This window comes from Belonocnema kinseyi, chromosome 4, assembly GCF_010883055.1.
Source record: "Belonocnema kinseyi isolate 2016_QV_RU_SX_M_011 chromosome 4, B_treatae_v1, whole genome shotgun sequence".
Lineage (NCBI taxonomy): Eukaryota > Metazoa > Arthropoda > Insecta > Hymenoptera > Cynipidae > Belonocnema > Belonocnema kinseyi.
Genome location: NC_046660.1, coordinates 88,761,503 through 88,779,080, shown reverse-complemented (window position 1 = coordinate 88,779,080; position 17,578 = coordinate 88,761,503). Strand labels below are relative to the sequence as shown.

Sequence of the window (17,578 nt, the reverse complement as noted above, 5' to 3'; positions counted from 1 at the left end):
ATTTGGTTTAAAATATTATTTCGGGTGACAAAGTTTAAAATTCTTCATCTTATATCTATTATTTTACATACTTATTAGTTTTCTTCTTTATATTAGACACAATTTTTATTCATAAGATATTTCTATAAAACTAATATATGTATATTTCTAAAAAATCGTAAACCACGAGACGCTCAATTTTTACGTAAATTTGATGCTCGCAACCTTTAAGCAATTTTTTTCAAATCTGAAAAATTAGGAAAGTATTCAGAGAAATAAACTGATGATTCTAAGTGATTTTTAATGGATTTTAATAAATATACAAAAATTCCAAACATTGTATAATATTTCTTATAAATTGCAAAGAATTTCACAAGAATTCACATTGCAAAATATTCCGAGGGATATTAGAGAATTTCGAAGATTTGCAAATATTTCAGAAGATTTATACAGGATAGAAGATTTAAATAAATTTTCCAGGATATCAATGGATTTCATAGGACTTCAAGTATTCCAAGAGATTTCTAGGATTTAAAAGAATTTTAAGGGATTTTAAAGGGCTTTTGCAAGATTTACACTAATTCCAAGGACTTTTCAAGAGAGATAAAATATTTGAAAGTATTTCAAAGTATTTTAATGGTATTAAGGAATGCAAAAAATTGTATACGGTTTGAAAGAATTTTCTAGAATTTCGGAACATTTTGAAGGATTCTGTAGGACCTAAAAGGTTTTATGATATTTTTAATGATTCTAAGGGGGTTTTAAAGCATTTTAACGGATTTATTCAAATTTCCAAGGATTTTAATAGATTTCAAAAGCTCTCAAGGTATTTTAATATATTTTCCAGGATTTCAGGAAATATCAGATTTCATGTAATTTCACGGTATTTTAAAGTGAGTTTTTTTTTAAATTTCAACATAGTGAAATTTAAAAAGTAGAAACCGGCAAATTGGAAACCTGATTGATCACTTAAAATTTATAAAACTTTAAAACAAATACTTGCGTGTTCGAACTTTGAAAGCTAAATAAGGTTAGCTTCAAGGCCTCAATATTATAATTGCGCATTCAAAATAATTTTAAATTTAAATTATACAAATTTTAAATACGTCAAAAATTGTTAAGAGGTGTCATACATGACATTTCAAATAACTGGATTAATTTTACTATTAGAAAATTGTATTTCTGTAAAAAAAAGTTCACTGTAAAATTTAAAACTTTAATCATTATAAGAAGGATGAAAATAATATAATTTCTAATTTAACGTTTAAAAAACAATAAGTACAAGCTTCATTCAACGATTGAAAATTAAACAATTTCAAAGTTCGCTTGAAATTGAAGTATTCTTATATAAGGATCGTAAAACCAAATTGCTAATAATTAATAATTTTGAAATTCTGCTTCGCGATTTTTAAAATTCATCATTGTCTTATGAACGAAGTCAATGAATAAATTAGAAAATTATTATATACAATTTTTTGCAACCTTTCAAATATTAATATTTTTTATAATTTTTTTTTTCCATTTCCTAGTGAAAAAAGTGAAGTGCGCCCCTGATTAAATTATTTATTTTCCTAACCCAGCAAAATAGTTACTTTCTATTTCACCAATCCTCCCTCTTTAATTGAATGTCTTGTTTTTCGAAAGCACGATTTTCAAATCTCTTTCCTTATATTTGAAGACCTTGATAAAAATGCTGAATAGCTGGATCTTCTGAACTTTGAAGCAAAACAAAGAATTTAATTCAGTCGATCTATTTTTACAAAATCAAATTTACTTACTCTTCTGCTGGATAAAACTTCTTAAACGGCTTGATTTCAGTTATCAATTGTTCACCGCGCTCTCGTTGCTCGTGGTCTGCTGACTTCTCAGCCGATGTCCTTTGCTCCTCGTCATGGTACAAAATCAACGACATGTACTACAACGATAACATGCGATCATTAAAATTAAGTAACATTAATTAAACTTAATAAACTTTTATTTACGGCTCATAAATAGTACTTTTGAAGATAGGCAGTAATTTTAATTTTTAATTTGTTAATTTAAATTGAACGTGATGAAAGCAGTCTAGAGGAATTAAAATTAGGAAAATAGAATTTAGTCCTTTGAATTTTAAAGGTAATATGGGTCATAAATTTACAATACGAAATATTCAAAAAAAATTTACGACACACTAGGTCATTGGACCAGTAGGAGGTTTGAATATTAATTAATTACCTGACGTTTGATCTTCCTGGTGAGGCCATATTCGTGATTATTCCAAAATAGACTAAGTAGTTGTGAGAATGAAATCACTTCAGGGTCGTACTCTATGTCGATGACCTCTGTGTGATCTCCTCTGTGAATGTAAAAATTGACTTAGCACTTTAAAAAGAATTATGTGGTACAATTCCATCAATGCAAAATTCAAGGTTCAACTCTTGAAATCATTTTTAATCTCAGTTTTTTAGTTTAAAAGAATTAAAACTGGAAGTGGAAACTTTCGTTTTAAATAAACTGGAATTTAGAAGGATTCAATAGGCTTTTTAAATTTTAAACACTAATGATTTGAACTTGCCAAATTTATAAAGTTTTAACACTTACAACTGGAAAAAGTCTTCAATTTCGAAAAGTATTCAATTTGAAATATTTTGATTTCAATTTGGTTTTTGGATTTCATTTTGAACGATTTCAATTGAGTAATTTTCAACCTGCTAAGAATTTAAACTTGAATAACAATTATAATATTTGGAGCGATTCAATTTAAAATAAATATTTAATTTTAAACTGTCAAATTTCAACCATTTCTGTTATTAAGGCTATAGATTTGAAATAAATTTGTAAAATTATGAAAGATTCAATTTAAATCCTTTCATGTTCAATCACTTTTTATTTGAAAATGATCTAATCTATAAAATTTCAATCTAAAATAAATGATTCAATTTAAATTCGCTAACTACTATATTTAAATATTAATTCTTTAAAGTTCCAATCAACATAAATCAGATTTTGTTTATTTGAAAAAGTTGAAATTCGCAGTTTTTAAATTAATTGTACTGATAATAAAAAGCTTAAAATTGCAAATCCAATTTAATTTAAAAGCAATCAGTGTTGTGAAAATTTTATTTTTGAAAGAATGTTTCATCATCTGAAGGATAAATTCCTTATGACCAGAACATTTGTATATTGAAGAAAATGTATTGCAAGTGTACAGTTTTTCCATAAAATGTTCAGGAAAATTTAGAGACATATTTGTTTACTTTCATCTGGAAATCGTAAGAATAAGATGAAAGTAAACAAATATGTCTCTAAATTTTCCTCAACTGTGCAAACAGAAGGCACAGTATCTAGTCTACGGATTTGAAAGATTTATTTTTTATTTTCACTATTCAGCATTCCTATATCAAATTACTTAAGTCTAGATAAACACTTCAGATTTTTTAAAATTTGTTACCCGGTCTATTGTTAAATTATGGTAACGAAAATTTTGTACACTGACAGATCCAAGTTTTCAACGTCTCATAAATCTGTTTCAATTTTTTATATACTGCATTTCAGTTTGGGAGTTCACATGTGAAAATAATGTGAGAGTATTTTTCACATATCAAATATTATTATATAAACATCATATATTTTTATATTAAATTTAGTATTTGTTATATAAAAATTCCCTCAATAACTCGTTAATCCCAGAAACTAAACTGCAGTATATGCACAAATAAAAAGCAGTTATCAAACATTGCAAATTTGGGCCGCTTGGTGCAGAAATAACTCGAACCCGAATTAAAACTAATACTTCATAATTGTGCAATTTGAAAACAATTTTCAAATGCAATAAAGGATTTAGAATAATTTTCCTAATTAAAAGATATAGAGAATATTCAAAATAAAAATAAACTGAAGTCTTCATAAAAATTCATAATTTTTAAATAATTTGTTTTAAGCTTAAATTGCAAGGTAAAATGAATATGACTTACATATTTCTGTACGTAGGTGTTTCTTTGCTACCACCAGCATAACCGACGCATGTGCGAATTACTCCAGGTGTCGCGCCAAATAATGAGTCTCCTGCCCAGAAGCAGCCCATACCAAAAGTGGCCCGCTTCCCTTTGACTTGTTCCAATTGTCCTGGCATTTTCTGTAAATTAGATTGTTTTTAAATTCTCCGTTTCATTCCAGGAAATCAAAGTTCAACAGGAATTTAACGTTTCTTTTAGAAATTACATCACTTAAAAAAAAATTCAACTCATCTACATAAACTGAAAGTTTACTAGGAAGTTTCACAATATTACATAGTCGTAAAATATCAAAAAAACATATATTTCTTATAAAAACAGACTTATTGCGTATAGTTGGAAAATAGCTTTAATATAATCACTAAGTATTTCTTTTGTCGCCAGAAAAAATTAATATGTATCGAAAAAAAATAAATTATTGATATGATCAAATTTAGACACAGCAAAAATGTTTAAAAATGCAAAATCTGTGAAGATTCTACCCGCACAGCAATAGAACGTTCCGGGATTTTCCATATGATCCTCAAAGGTAAAAATTTAAATGTCCCAGGAATATCCCCATTATATCCGGGATGTTTATGGGCCGTTTCTGTGATATTAAAATATCCCGTGTCTGATATTACAATTTTTCATATATCCCACGTGGAAAATTTTAATATCCTGGCAGGAAACGTCCCATACACAACCTGGACATCCTGAGGATATCCCTGGGATGTCCAAATTTCCACCTTGCAGGATATCCTTTGTTGGTAGATCGGATTGTAAAATAATTTTATAATAGCAATTCTAAACAATGGGGCGTTGTTTAAATTTAAAGAACTAGAAAATAAAACCCGTTAAATTTACCTACTGAAATTGATTTGTAAAATCGAAACTGAAGTATAAACTTTTGAATGAAAGACACGCGGTTTCTCGACTGAAGAACGTGACTCGCGTATCTGAGCGTTGAAGAGAAGCGCAAAAGACTGAACTCAAAGCGAGAGGCGCCAGTTTTTATGTGCTGACGGATCCCCTCCAATCTAGTTTCGTGAAACGCGTGTCATGTCAGTTTGATTTTCTTATTCCCGTCTTGATCTCCTCTCTTTTTTTTTCATCAGTCTGAAGCCACATAAATTCTGCGAGACCTGCTTGCACTATTTAACATCTAAATACAATTTCCGGTTTAAAAAAAAATCGAAAATAAGAGTCAACTCAAAAAAATGATGTCTCCGGACAACTTCTTGCAAGATCTTTCAAGACAAATTATAATTTATGAGAACCTTGAATGGCGGGGAAACCCCGAGTAATTTTGTCATAATCTCAAAAATATCTAGCCTTTCTTTATGAAATATTTAAAAAGTAAAAATTTCCAAACAGTTGAAAAATGAGCCTGAATTATCCAAAGTTGGCGCCAATTTTTTATAACAATCAGTTGTTATTGTTCTAGATATGCACTATTGAACAATTAAACGATATCCCATTTGTCTCGACAAGAAATTAGTCCCCATTCTCTAGGTGTGATAAAAGCCACTTAACTTTATTTTATCAAAAGTATCTGGCTGCTGAGATCCCTGGGGGAGTCGATTACTCTATGCCATGTCAAGAGAATAGATTGGCATTATCTTATAAGTGTCTCACATACACAAACGCAACCGTGGGCTCAGCCGCATCGAAGCGCCCGGCATCATTGTTGCTCAAAGGATAGACTTAAATTACCAAAATAAACAGGGCCTGTATTTCAGCCATTTTTTACCCAAAAAAATCCATTTAAAAACCAGAGGATTCAGCTTTTTTCATACTCACAGAATCATAAGAAAAAAGTTAAAAAATACAATTTGTCAAAACACCTCTGGATAATCACAAGGTTTGATTTTGGAAGTGTAATCGGAATGTGGAAAACAAAAAGAATTCTTGCCAAACATACCTGAAAAAAAAGTTTAATTAAATATTATAAAATTAAAAAGTTTTAAATTTATAAGATGCTCACCAGAGTTGGAGAAGAATAAGGTCTTTTAAAAATTCGGCATCCTCCTTTGTACAAAGTGGACCGCACATTTCTCAGAATTGAGGGTGCACTCATTTCGATGCCTAGATTTAAAATTAAGAATCCAATGATTAATTAATGTTAGTAATCGGCTGGATGCAATAAATCCGAGTGTGCAGTTGCATCAGAAAAACTGCATATTTATTTCCTGTTTGATTAAATAATATCACAATTGGACGATTCACTATATTGACTGATGTAATCTTCATTGATGTAGTGCTCAGCAACCAACTATCTCGCAAAGCTTTACCTTATTTTAATAATTTATTAATCAAATTCTATTTTAATTTTCATCTTTTCCCACATAATTTTATGAAATTCCTATAAATTCGTATTTCCTTTCTGCAAGGACGAGATAATGGACTAAAGGGAACGATCAAAAATCGAAGGTCAACCGCCAGACTAATTGGATGTTTAATTTTATAGAATTCAACACTAGTTTTTTAACGTTTTAAATTGTTTTCGATTAAACTTTTCAACTTTTTTATTTAAAGCTGTTAGGATTTATCAATTATCCTTTAACATTATAAATATGTTTGGGGAAACGCAGACAAGGAAGTGAAGACTGATGTTGAAATTTAAATTTCTAGAGAAAATTAAGTTATAAAAAGCATTTTCCATAGTCAAATTTTCCTCGAACTACATCACAGAATGAATTTTCTAGCTTTTGGCATAGTATTCCCTGAGCTTAATTAATTTAAACAAAAAATTATCGTTTTCAACTTTTTTTGATAGATTTGAATAGAGTAGATTTTCGACAATAAGCACCTGTGTTTTTTTATTTTTCCGGAACGATTTCGGCATTAATTTTGGCCCCAAAAGTAAAGCGTAATTTTCGCGGAGTTGTTCCGCGTTTGAAGCGGCGAACGATCAATGCGATAACTACATAGTGGTCTCGACGGCTTCTAGGTCAATGGCAAAAGTTATGTAGCACTCTTACGCTATAGGTATCAAGGCGTGCTCACTATAAATATATACAAGAGGAAACACCTCCTCACAAAAAAAGGACCAAAACTATTCAAGCAAATCATAAAATTATTTGAAACTATAATTAATCATTATAAAAATAAGTACAATTTTTTTACAAACCAAAAATTATTATCAATTCCGTTTCAAATCGGACAAGGAGGTCCAGCTCAGAGTGTCCGAAATATTTGGTGTTTGAATGTATTATTTTATGATGCAAATAAAGAAACACATATTTCAGTTTCATCGACATTTGTTTTTGGATTTGTTACAATAATCCGAGTATTACCTGTGAATTCTCAAAAAGTAACAGAAAGTGTTGTTTTTGTTTTGTAATAGAGTCAGGGAAACCTGCCTACCGTGGCTAAATACGACCTATAATGGATGATGATTAATTAAAAATACTAATTCATGTCAAAAATTAAATTAATTTAATCAATACTTAATACATGATACATGTCAATAAATTTAATTCAAAACTAATTATTTTACGCACGTATTTTACGAATTAATGGTTACCGACTATCGCTATGTAGTTGATCCCAACAAAATTTGAAAAATGTCTACAAAATTATTGAAAGTGGATTTTCCCAAAAACCCCAAGTTTTCATTTTGTTTTTGTTCTAGTAAACTTTCTTAGTTTGAAAAAAATTATTTTCAAAAAATCCTGTTTTTTCTTTTCTCTCGAAAAGAACGAATGATTTTTTCATTTTTCATCGAATTTTGAGAACATGATATTCTTTTCTTGTTGTGAATGGTGACAGCTATTACAAAAAAGTATAACAGGTGTTTTGTAGAACTTTTCTAGATGTTTGAACTTTTATTCAATAAAAAAAATTCATTTTTAAAAGTAGGATTTTTGAGAAAATCTAGTTTCAATCACTGTTGAAAAGTAGCCACCATGTCGCCATTTTCCTTTTTTTTGTATTATTGAAAAAAGCAAGAATTTCCACGTAGAATAAAAAAGAACATCCCGAATACCTACGATCGTTCGGAAAATACTGCATTTCGAACAAATTTGCTGGCAATTTTTGAGAATTTGCAGTTAATATTCGAAAGATTTTAACATATCCAAAAAATATGTTTTGATTAATCTGTAAAATACATGTTCCTTTATTTTCACCAGAGAATGCTATATTCAAATACCAAATTATTCTGATACCCCGAGATAGACATTTCTTGAAATGTTTCCTGATTTTAAATGGAAATGCCGTTTGAACAATATGTTCTGTTGTTTCTCTTAATTCAATATTCTTTCAGATCATTTAAAAAAAGTAGACTTAAAAATTGGTAATTGATTAAATTTAACAATTTCGAGCATTTTCAGTCGTCAGTTTTTCAATTTCAAACGATATTAATTTATTTAGATCTATCCAATTTTAAAGCGTTGCTGTGGAAAATTGTTCAATTGTGAAGATTTCAGTCTGAACATGTTCGATTTTGAATGCTCCAAACTTAAAATTGTACCAGAATTAAGATTCAGAATTTTACATTGTTTCACTTTTGACAAAAAATTCCAACTTTTATCATTTTTAATGTTAACATTATTCGATTTTTAATTTATTTAATTTTAAATTATCCGCTTTTAGGTCAAATAATTTTTTAATTGTCCAATTTTCAAAGTTTCATTATGGAATTATTTAATTTTAAACGTTTTCCGCTCAGAATCGTTCTTTCATCTATTAGAGCTTTCAATTTCAAAATTTATCATTTTAAACGCTTTAGATTTACAACAAAACAAACCTAAATATTTAAATTAGAAATTATAAAATGTTAAAAAATACAAACTTAAAATTGCTTTATTATTGAAACTCTTGATTGACATGACTCAATGTCCAATTGTTTTCCATTTAAAATTGTACGATTTCACCGTTTTTCTACTAAGAATAAACCAATTTTTGTTCTCACTTTAATCATGAATCCACTGTTATTTCTCTGGGTTTTCCTGTAAATTATATGTATGTAAATCTTAAAACGACTTTCAAATCTCTAATAGATTTTAAAAAATCAAATTTTTCGCTATTAAATTTATAACTTATATTTCTAGCTAATTCATATTCAAATTAAATTCAACATAATAAATTAAATAATATTTGCACACCTTATTTTACTTCTGCAATAAAAACTTCGTTAACTATTGTATATTTTGAAATAACTCTCGACATAACTTAAGTACTTATCAGTAATTATCAGTTTTAAGAGAATTCAGATAAGCATTTCAGTGTTCTAATTTAGTATCACGAAATTATAAAGCAGATACGCAATTTGTTTCTATTTGGAACTATCTACCAGACATAAGGACTCTTAAAAGCCTTCTGTCTATGATAAATAAATTTCTTTACTAACTCGTAAGCTCTATCAACTTAAAAACTTAAATTTAATATTCAAATAAAAAGACACAATTCTCAGAATATTTGGTATATAATATATTATAGAGAATGCACAGTTATATACAATACGTAAATAAGTTGAATAATTAAGAAATGCAGTCAGTCCGTGCTAAAGACACAGGTACAGATTGTTTTAAAGACACTGAAAAAAGCACAAAAATGCCAAAGATCTGAAATCTGAAAATCAGAATTTGAATTTCCTGCGCTCATTTCAATGTCATCGTGCTGATAAATTCTCTGACCGCTTATCGTCGAGTCGTGAATACTCGTATAACTCAAATCAGAGTTAGATATTTGATTGACTTTCGAAATCAAGACAAAAGTGCCGAACCAATTACAAAATAATATTTTTTCTTTTCTAACCCTGATTTTAATCTTAAAATATTTTTAAAAAAGAAGACATTTTTGGCATCGTCTACGGTGAAATTACAAGATGCGAGGACATATAAATAATGTTGAAACTGCTTTGATTACAAAATGTAATTTTCATCTAAGCTTTATTGTCCGAAAATTGAGTTAAGGGATGGCACTGATTAATCGATCATAGTACAAAATGAGTGAAAATGATGCGAACTTCGAAAATCATAGAGCACACTGTCCTCGCAAATTGTTCAACGCACAGATATATTAACATTTTACATAGGACATTTATACAATAACAGATGCGAATGATCGGTCAAAATTGATATATATATATATATATTTTTTTTTTAAATCTCTAAATCATACCTTCGATATGAACACACCTCTTATACCTGCTTCCGCCCAAACTACAGAAATCGAAGGAATTTTTAATAAATATTCTCTGGGACGATACTATGGAAGGCATTTTTTCTGATTTTCCTTGAAGCCAGAAAACTGCTTTCTAAAATTAATTATCACAATTATTTAGACAATTTCTTAACTATTTTCATAATTAAATTTTAAAGTACTTTGACACACTACTTTCATCGATTCAAATCAAATTTAACAAAAAGGACTTCTTGTCCTTATAAATTTGTATAAACGATCAATAGATAAAACGATATTTCATAAGGCCCCTCGATCTTCATTATTTACCTACTTTCGAACCAATAACCCTAATTTCATTAGAAACTAACAAGGACAATATTCGAGAGACGACTATATAATTTACACCAAATCAAAAATATTCTTTATCAATTTCATTGATACCACTTTAATTTCTCAAGAATGTCTTTCTCGCCCCAGAGTAAAAAATTTAGCGAAAATGCCTTAAAATCTTGCAATTAAGCAATGCGCAGTCTCTCTCTTTTTTTTGTTCCTTTCTAGCAATCGCAAAAAGCTTACATTTTTCGATACTAAACACATTTTCTAAAAGAGCTAATGGACGAATTTCTAAAGTCTATCGAAGTGACAATGTAATGCAATCCATTTCGTTGCGATGCGACGGAGTTTATATTGAATAGGAGACCTGTTTCTACATGTTAGAGCATATCGGAAAGTCCAAACTACCTGTTGTTTTGGCTATGTTTTGCTACAGATATTGTAATAATACCTGGCGGTAATTCAGTTTAATTCAGAGAAATATTGACGAGGCTCAAAGTATCAAAGATTAAAATATAAGGAATGTATTGCAAGAAATATTTACAATGAAAAGATATAGAATACACTAAGGCCATAGTAGTCTGCTGAAAAACAAAGTGTGATGTTATTCGTAGAAAAAACTTTAAAAAATACAATATATAATAAATTAATTAAAAAAACCCTTCGATATTCATTATGTTTGCCTTTGTGTAAGATAAATTCTCAAAAAAACGCCTTCACCTCTCTAGACTTTGGAACCTCAAATATTTAGGCCACATTTATACAAAATACGAACCCAAAGGGAAAACAAGCTTAAATCCTACTTCGATTATTACATTACAATTGACTGGAAAATAAGTGAATGTAAACCATTCTTAGTTCATTGCGCTTTAGTCTTTCAGTTCACCGTTAAAAGAATAAGTCTCGCCTTTTTTTAACACTACTTCTAGACGTCCTCTATAAAAATACAACTTCATACACTCGTCGATCACAATATTGGCTGGTAGTTTACTTGGCAAATACTAGGGGAAAAAATCACTTCTCAAAAAGTAACAGCAAAATCTGCAACTTTACTCTTCAGGAATTCCAGATCAATTCCTTGAGAAGAATGAGCAAACGTTTCTAACAAAAGAGTGCGTATTAATAAAAAAATCATTTGTGCAAAAGTATCAAGTACAGTCCAGAAGAAACGGTCAATTTTGATTTGGACCTATTTTAAAATGGTATATCGTTACTATAAAATATTACTTATCTTTAAGGAATGTATCAGTAATCACTATTAGGCTTTGAGCTTTCAATGTCGGGAAATATTAAAACAAACAAGCTTCTATATATTCTCTCCTAGAGTAAAATAATATAAAATCTGCAGGAATATCTCAGAAAATCCAGATACATAACGCCGCCTTTTTCAATTTCAAGAAACATAATTTTGCAATATCAGTTTAATTAGAAAAAAAATGATTTATATTCTGTGACAATAACCTTGACATATTAGCTTTTAATGATTCCTATTTTCCGATCGAAGTTGTAAAGCGATAACGAGTGTGCAAACAAGAAACATTTAACTGTCATTGATTCGATATTTTATAAAAAAAAATAAAAATTTTCCCAACATTTTTTTTCTCTTGTTCTTAAACTTAAAATAGGCCGCGTTTGTGCTTTGAATAGTCCCGAATGATTTGATTTTGTACGACACTGAAAATTTGAGAGACTTTAGATATGTTTTGTTGAATACATATCGTGTTGAGAATTAAAAAATCTAGTATTGGGGATTAATACTAGCGAAAAAGTACAATGAACGTCTTAAAAAAAATACAATACAAATAAATCTTTATCGCCTAGTCTACCCACGACGTAGGAACACAACTAAATACATCGATAATAAATAAAATAAAATTATATACAACTATTAACGCTTACGTATATCGAGCGCTTGTATAAATAATTTAAATCCTAATTTATATCTCTGTGCATGTAAGTATAAAATGCGAACATTTCTCGCCAAGCAGTAACCGTCTTTTTATTACCATTAATAAGCAATTGCATCCTCTTCTCGTTCAAATTTAACAAACTTCGTATCTATAAATAGAAGACTCTTGCGCTGGCACTTAAGTACTTTTTTCCTCACAACCTTTTTGAAAACGCAATAATACTTTTCTCGTATTTCCTACTCAATCTTTTCTAAAATTAGAATATCCTATTCTTTCCAATCCTATCTTATCTGTATACAATTTACAATATCTCTGAAAAATTCTTTCTCTAAAACTACAAATGTGATGTTTTCAGTTTAATTAAAAAATTATTCAAACAATTTTTATGGACAATTAAATAGGGAGAAAATAGTGAGAATGTCTTTTAATTTGCGGTTATTTTTAGGGAAACTTAAAAGTGACGTTAACAATCTGGGCATTCAACATTTAAAAAATGCAACCCTTCTATGAATTCATACAAAATATACAATTAAAAATTTTTAAAACGTGTTTGCATTTTATTCAAACTTAAAACACGTCGAAATGTATCCGATTTTTCACGGAAAATAAAATTCATCAATTTTATTCATCACTGAAAATCATTTGATTGTACAAAAGTTTTAAAAAAATATCCATTTTCACAATTTAAAAACACTGAGATTCTGAATTTCACTCAAATGTTCGATTTGCTCGATTTCAGATAACTTTCAAATTCATTAGATTTCATGTAAATAATTATTAAAAAACTATCATTTCTTTAGTTAGAATCATTACTTAAATTGGGAAATATTAGTACTCGAGGCAAATTGTTTTGTAATTATGAATTAAATTCAGTAAAAAAAATATCGAAGCCAAAAAAATATATATTATGAAATTTAACATTAATTTTAAAGCTATATTAAATCAAGACAAATTTGTTTTTGATTTATTTGCTAGATAGGAAAAAGTTCTAAAAATGCGAAAAAATATCAAATTTATATGCTGCTTTTTACTGCTTCAATGACTTTACTGCATCTCAAGAAAATAGTATTTTGTAAATATTTTATTATATATAATTCATATTAGAGGCAGATGTTAGCAGGTGCAAAAAAGTTTCAAGTTTAACGAAATTAACATGGAGTCTCTTCAAAATTGTTTTATGTAAATCATCAGAAATCTTGCGAGTAAATTATAACTTTGAGAAAAAAAAAGAAAATGCCTTGGCCTTGGCATCAGCACCATCTAACAAGCGAACAATTGGGTAGTTCGATATAAGTAAACATAATATTAATAAGAAAAAGCAGTGAATATCAATTCTTTCCTATCAATATTATTTGACTACGATCAGCAATTAATTTTTAGTATGTTTTTTATTTAACATTTTATTGAAGTTTCAAAATGCTATCCAATAGTTCCAAGTTAATGGCGCTACTTTCGCTACACAATAGAAACAATGGAAATCTCAGTTTTTAATTGGAAAAGGCTATTAGTTGAAGTTTCGTGAAATAGAATCTAAAGAAGAGATACGACTACGCCTTCGTCAAATTCGACATTTTCTTAATAGTAAGTATAATTTTTGGCACCATCATTATTCGATCATCACGTCTATTTTCAGTTCTCGTTTTACTGGGATCCGCTGAATTTTCGACGCCCTTTTATTCGTCCATACTTCAACAAAATTACACCGACAGCCAGCAGTGCACTCTAGATTTCTGATACCAATAAAAACCCAGCGAAATTTCCCTCCAATGGAATTTAAATTGTTATAAAATAGAGTAGTCGCTCTCGGAGAAGAGGTTCTTTTTTTTGTCTAAAACTGTACAGGACTTAACATGCACTGAATTCGCAAGAGCAGCATAAATACTGAAAGACTTACATGACGATACAGCAGTTCTTTTCGGAGTTATTGTCCCCAAGGATCTCGCTGGTGTTGCCCCTGAATCTCTGGAAGTCATCGGCTTTCATTTCCGCGTTGGTGATGGCGGAAACTGGCATGGAAACCCCGTTGCCATTGGCATCTAGGTTGTTGGTGGTGGAGTGTCGATTTTGGGCCCTCTGTTTCTTCAGGTCCGACAACGACTTGACGAAAACTACAGACACGTGTATGTTGATCTTGCCATTAGCATCGGTCTCTGCTGTATAAATGGGCTGCTGGCTACCGACAGGCGGGTCAGGCCCTGCGACTGCCGAGGCAAACATGTAAATCTAATGCTATCCTTTTACCTGAACGTCTCTCTACTGACTAATGCGATCTTCTTTTAACTTCGCCTTCAATCTCTTGCCAATCGCCATGCATTTCTCTCATAACAGTTCTCAAAACGCGATTCTGGTTCGCCTACTATGCGATCCTTTATTGCGAGCTACGTTTGCATCATGCACTAACAGTGGAATCATTGTGTAAAATTAAATTTTCAACTTTTTATCATTCAGGGTGACCACTCAAGATACGGAAGAACATTTTAAAAAACCTTTGAGAACGTCCAATAATTACGTAAAGATATTTTTTTTAATTTTATACCCCCCCCCCCCTTCTCTATTGTAAGGATTTGTTAGATTTCGTACACGAGATTTCAAGGGATTTGAAACGCTGACATCGATTTGAAAGTATTTTAAAAGATTTCAAGGGATTTTAAGGTATTTCAAAGGATTATAAAGTATTTCAAAGAATTACATTTTTATGGAATTTAGCGAGATTTAAAAGGTCTTTGGAGTGTGATATCAAGGTATGTCATAAGATTTGAAGGGTCTACAAAAGTTTTAGGGTAGGATTTCAAATGATTTAACAAAATTTCTAAATCTTAAAGAAATTACCTAGTAAATTTCAGGGAAAATGTCAAATTTTTCAAAGAATTTTAAGATATTTTAAGAAACTTCAAGGAGTTTAATCAGATTACGATAAGCTTTACTGCATGTCAGAGGATTTCAAGAGAATGGTTTGCAAAGATTTGATAAGATTTAATGTATTTTTACCAAATTTAATAGAGTTAAACGGATCCCGATGATTTCATGAGATTTCAAGGAATTTTAATGACGTTTAGATGATTTTAATGGATTTTAATATATTTAAGACCCACTGGTCTGAAAGAGTTTTAATTTGAAATATTTTTAAGGATCTCATAAGTTTTCGAAATATTTTATGAAATTTCAAGGATTTTAACCCATTTTTAAACGTTTTATGAAATTTCAAACGATTTGAAACAGATTTCCAGAGTTCTTAAATATTTTTAAGGAATTTCGAAATAAAGCGCGAAATTTCAAAGGATCTTCTGTAATACCGAAGTATTTTTACGAATTTTAAAAGATATCAGAGGATTTTAATGATATTTCCGGGAATTTCAAAATATTTCAAAGAATTTAAAAGTATTCCAAAAGATTCCGAAGTATATCTACGGATTTTAGAGTATTTCATTAGGTTTCAAAAGAATTAACGGAATTTCAAAGGATCTTAGAATATTACTAAGGATTTTAAGATATTGAAAAAAAGTCCGGGGATTTTAAAGGATTTTATAAAGTACTGAAGTATTTTCACAAATTTCAACGGATACTTAGAGATTTCAAAAGATTTTAACGGATTTTAAAAGTTATAAAGGGTTTTCGATGGCTTAACAGAATTTTAAATTATTGTATGAGATTTAAAATGATTGCAAAGTATATCGAAATATTTCAGACGATTTAAAAAAAGTCACGGGTTTTCAAATTACTTCATATTGTACCGAAGTATTTTCATAAATTTCAAGGGATATCTAAGGACTTTAATGAGATTTCAGTTAATTAATTTGAAAAGCTTTCAAAGAATTTTAAAGGATTTCAAAAATATATCTACCGATTTTAAAGGATTTCATAAGGTTTCAAAAGATTTAACGGAATTTCAAAAGCTCTCCGAATACTACAAAGAATTTTAAGAGAATTAAAAAGGAGTCACGTGTTTTTAAAGTATTTTCTAAAGTATTGAAATATTTTCACAAATTTCGAAGGACTTTTGGGGATTTTAATGTATTTTAAGAGTTACAAATATAAATGGGTCTCGACAATTTCGCGGGATTTACGAGAATTTGGTCAGATTTCAGGAATTTAAAAGGATTTTAAGAGTTATAAAGAGATTTCGATGATCTCACGGGATTTTTAAAATATATTATGGAATTCTAATCAGATTTCAGATATGAAGGGATTTAATTAGATTTCATAAGATTTCAGGGACTTTAACCCTTAAACGGCCAAAACGCCACTACCGGTACACTGCTTTTCAACGGCCAATAACTAAGACTATTCGACACTAGAAAAAATTGACACACAAATATTTTTATTGCTTAAGATCTCCTCTTTCCGACGGTGCCAATGAAATTCCTCAAAAAATTTATTTATTATCCCAAAATGCAGTTTAAACAAAAAAAAAACGTGATTTTTCGTGCCTATTTTTTTTGTGAACCATTTTCCAAAGCTTTTCGAGTCTGTAATTAACCTGGAATCTCACTAACCGGTGGAATAAATGTCTAAACTTTGAGAATCCATGGTTCAAAGATCGATTTTTCGTTTTAGTATTTTCAAAATGGCGTCTTAATGGCAAAAATTTTGTGAAAACATTCATTAATTTTTTTACAATAAACGATGCGCTTTTTGGAAAAATCATCAAGATAAAAAGTTCTTGTAATCAGCCAAGGAATACGCCTGAATTTTTTCGAAGCGTTTTGAGCAAAATTTTGGATTTTGCATATGAACAATTTTTGCAAAATTCAAAATTTTGCTCAAAACGCTCCGGAAAAATTCAGGCGTATTTCTCGGCTGATTACAAGAACTTTTTATTCTTAACAATTTTTCCGAAAAGCGCCTAGTTTTTCAATAAAAAATTTCCAACGACTCCGTAACCTTTATTGCACTCTGACATCAAACCACACCTTCACCGCATTGTCATCCTGGGAATTTTCAAGTATACCCAGCAAAAAAAAAATGCCAAAGCGTAAAGCCTCAAAAATTGCAACAAAGTCGGAATCGGAATGGGATTCCGATGAAAATGATGAACGCATCATCATACCAAATCCAGATTACTCTGGCTTTGATGGAGATGATTCATCAGGTGATGAGAATTCGGGATCAGAATTTCCCAGACTGAATCATATAGATCTGTTTTCCATAACAACACAGCATCTCAAAAACAATTGGAACCAAATCACGTTTTTTCATGGAGTAATGAAGAAAAAGTTTGCCCTGGAAATTTCTGTAAAGAAATCAGCAGGAAAT

The 17,578-nt window shown here is 29.7% G+C and overlaps 1 protein-coding gene across 4 annotated transcripts in view; it reads right to left on the bottom strand.

Moving 5' to 3' along the window:
- LOC117171718 (protein phosphatase 1 regulatory subunit 16A) overlaps positions 1–17,578 on the bottom strand; it is a 42,161-nt gene that overhangs the window by 9,792 nt on the left and 14,791 nt on the right. For 2 of the 4 annotated variants that reach the window (XM_033359272.1, XM_033359273.1), the window contains exons 9-12: positions 5,938–6,038; positions 3,933–4,093; positions 2,194–2,314; positions 1,758–1,894 (exon numbers count right to left, since the gene is read on the bottom strand). In XM_033359272.1, the coding sequence (XP_033215163.1) occupies positions 1,758–1,894; positions 2,194–2,314; positions 3,933–4,093; positions 5,938–6,038 (520 nt within the window). Of the gene's footprint in view, positions 1–1,757; positions 1,895–2,193; positions 2,315–3,932; positions 4,094–5,780; positions 5,875–5,937; positions 6,039–14,219; positions 14,527–17,578 lie in introns of those variants that run through there. The other 2 variants (XM_033359274.1, XM_033359275.1) reach the window with 2 other exon arrangements.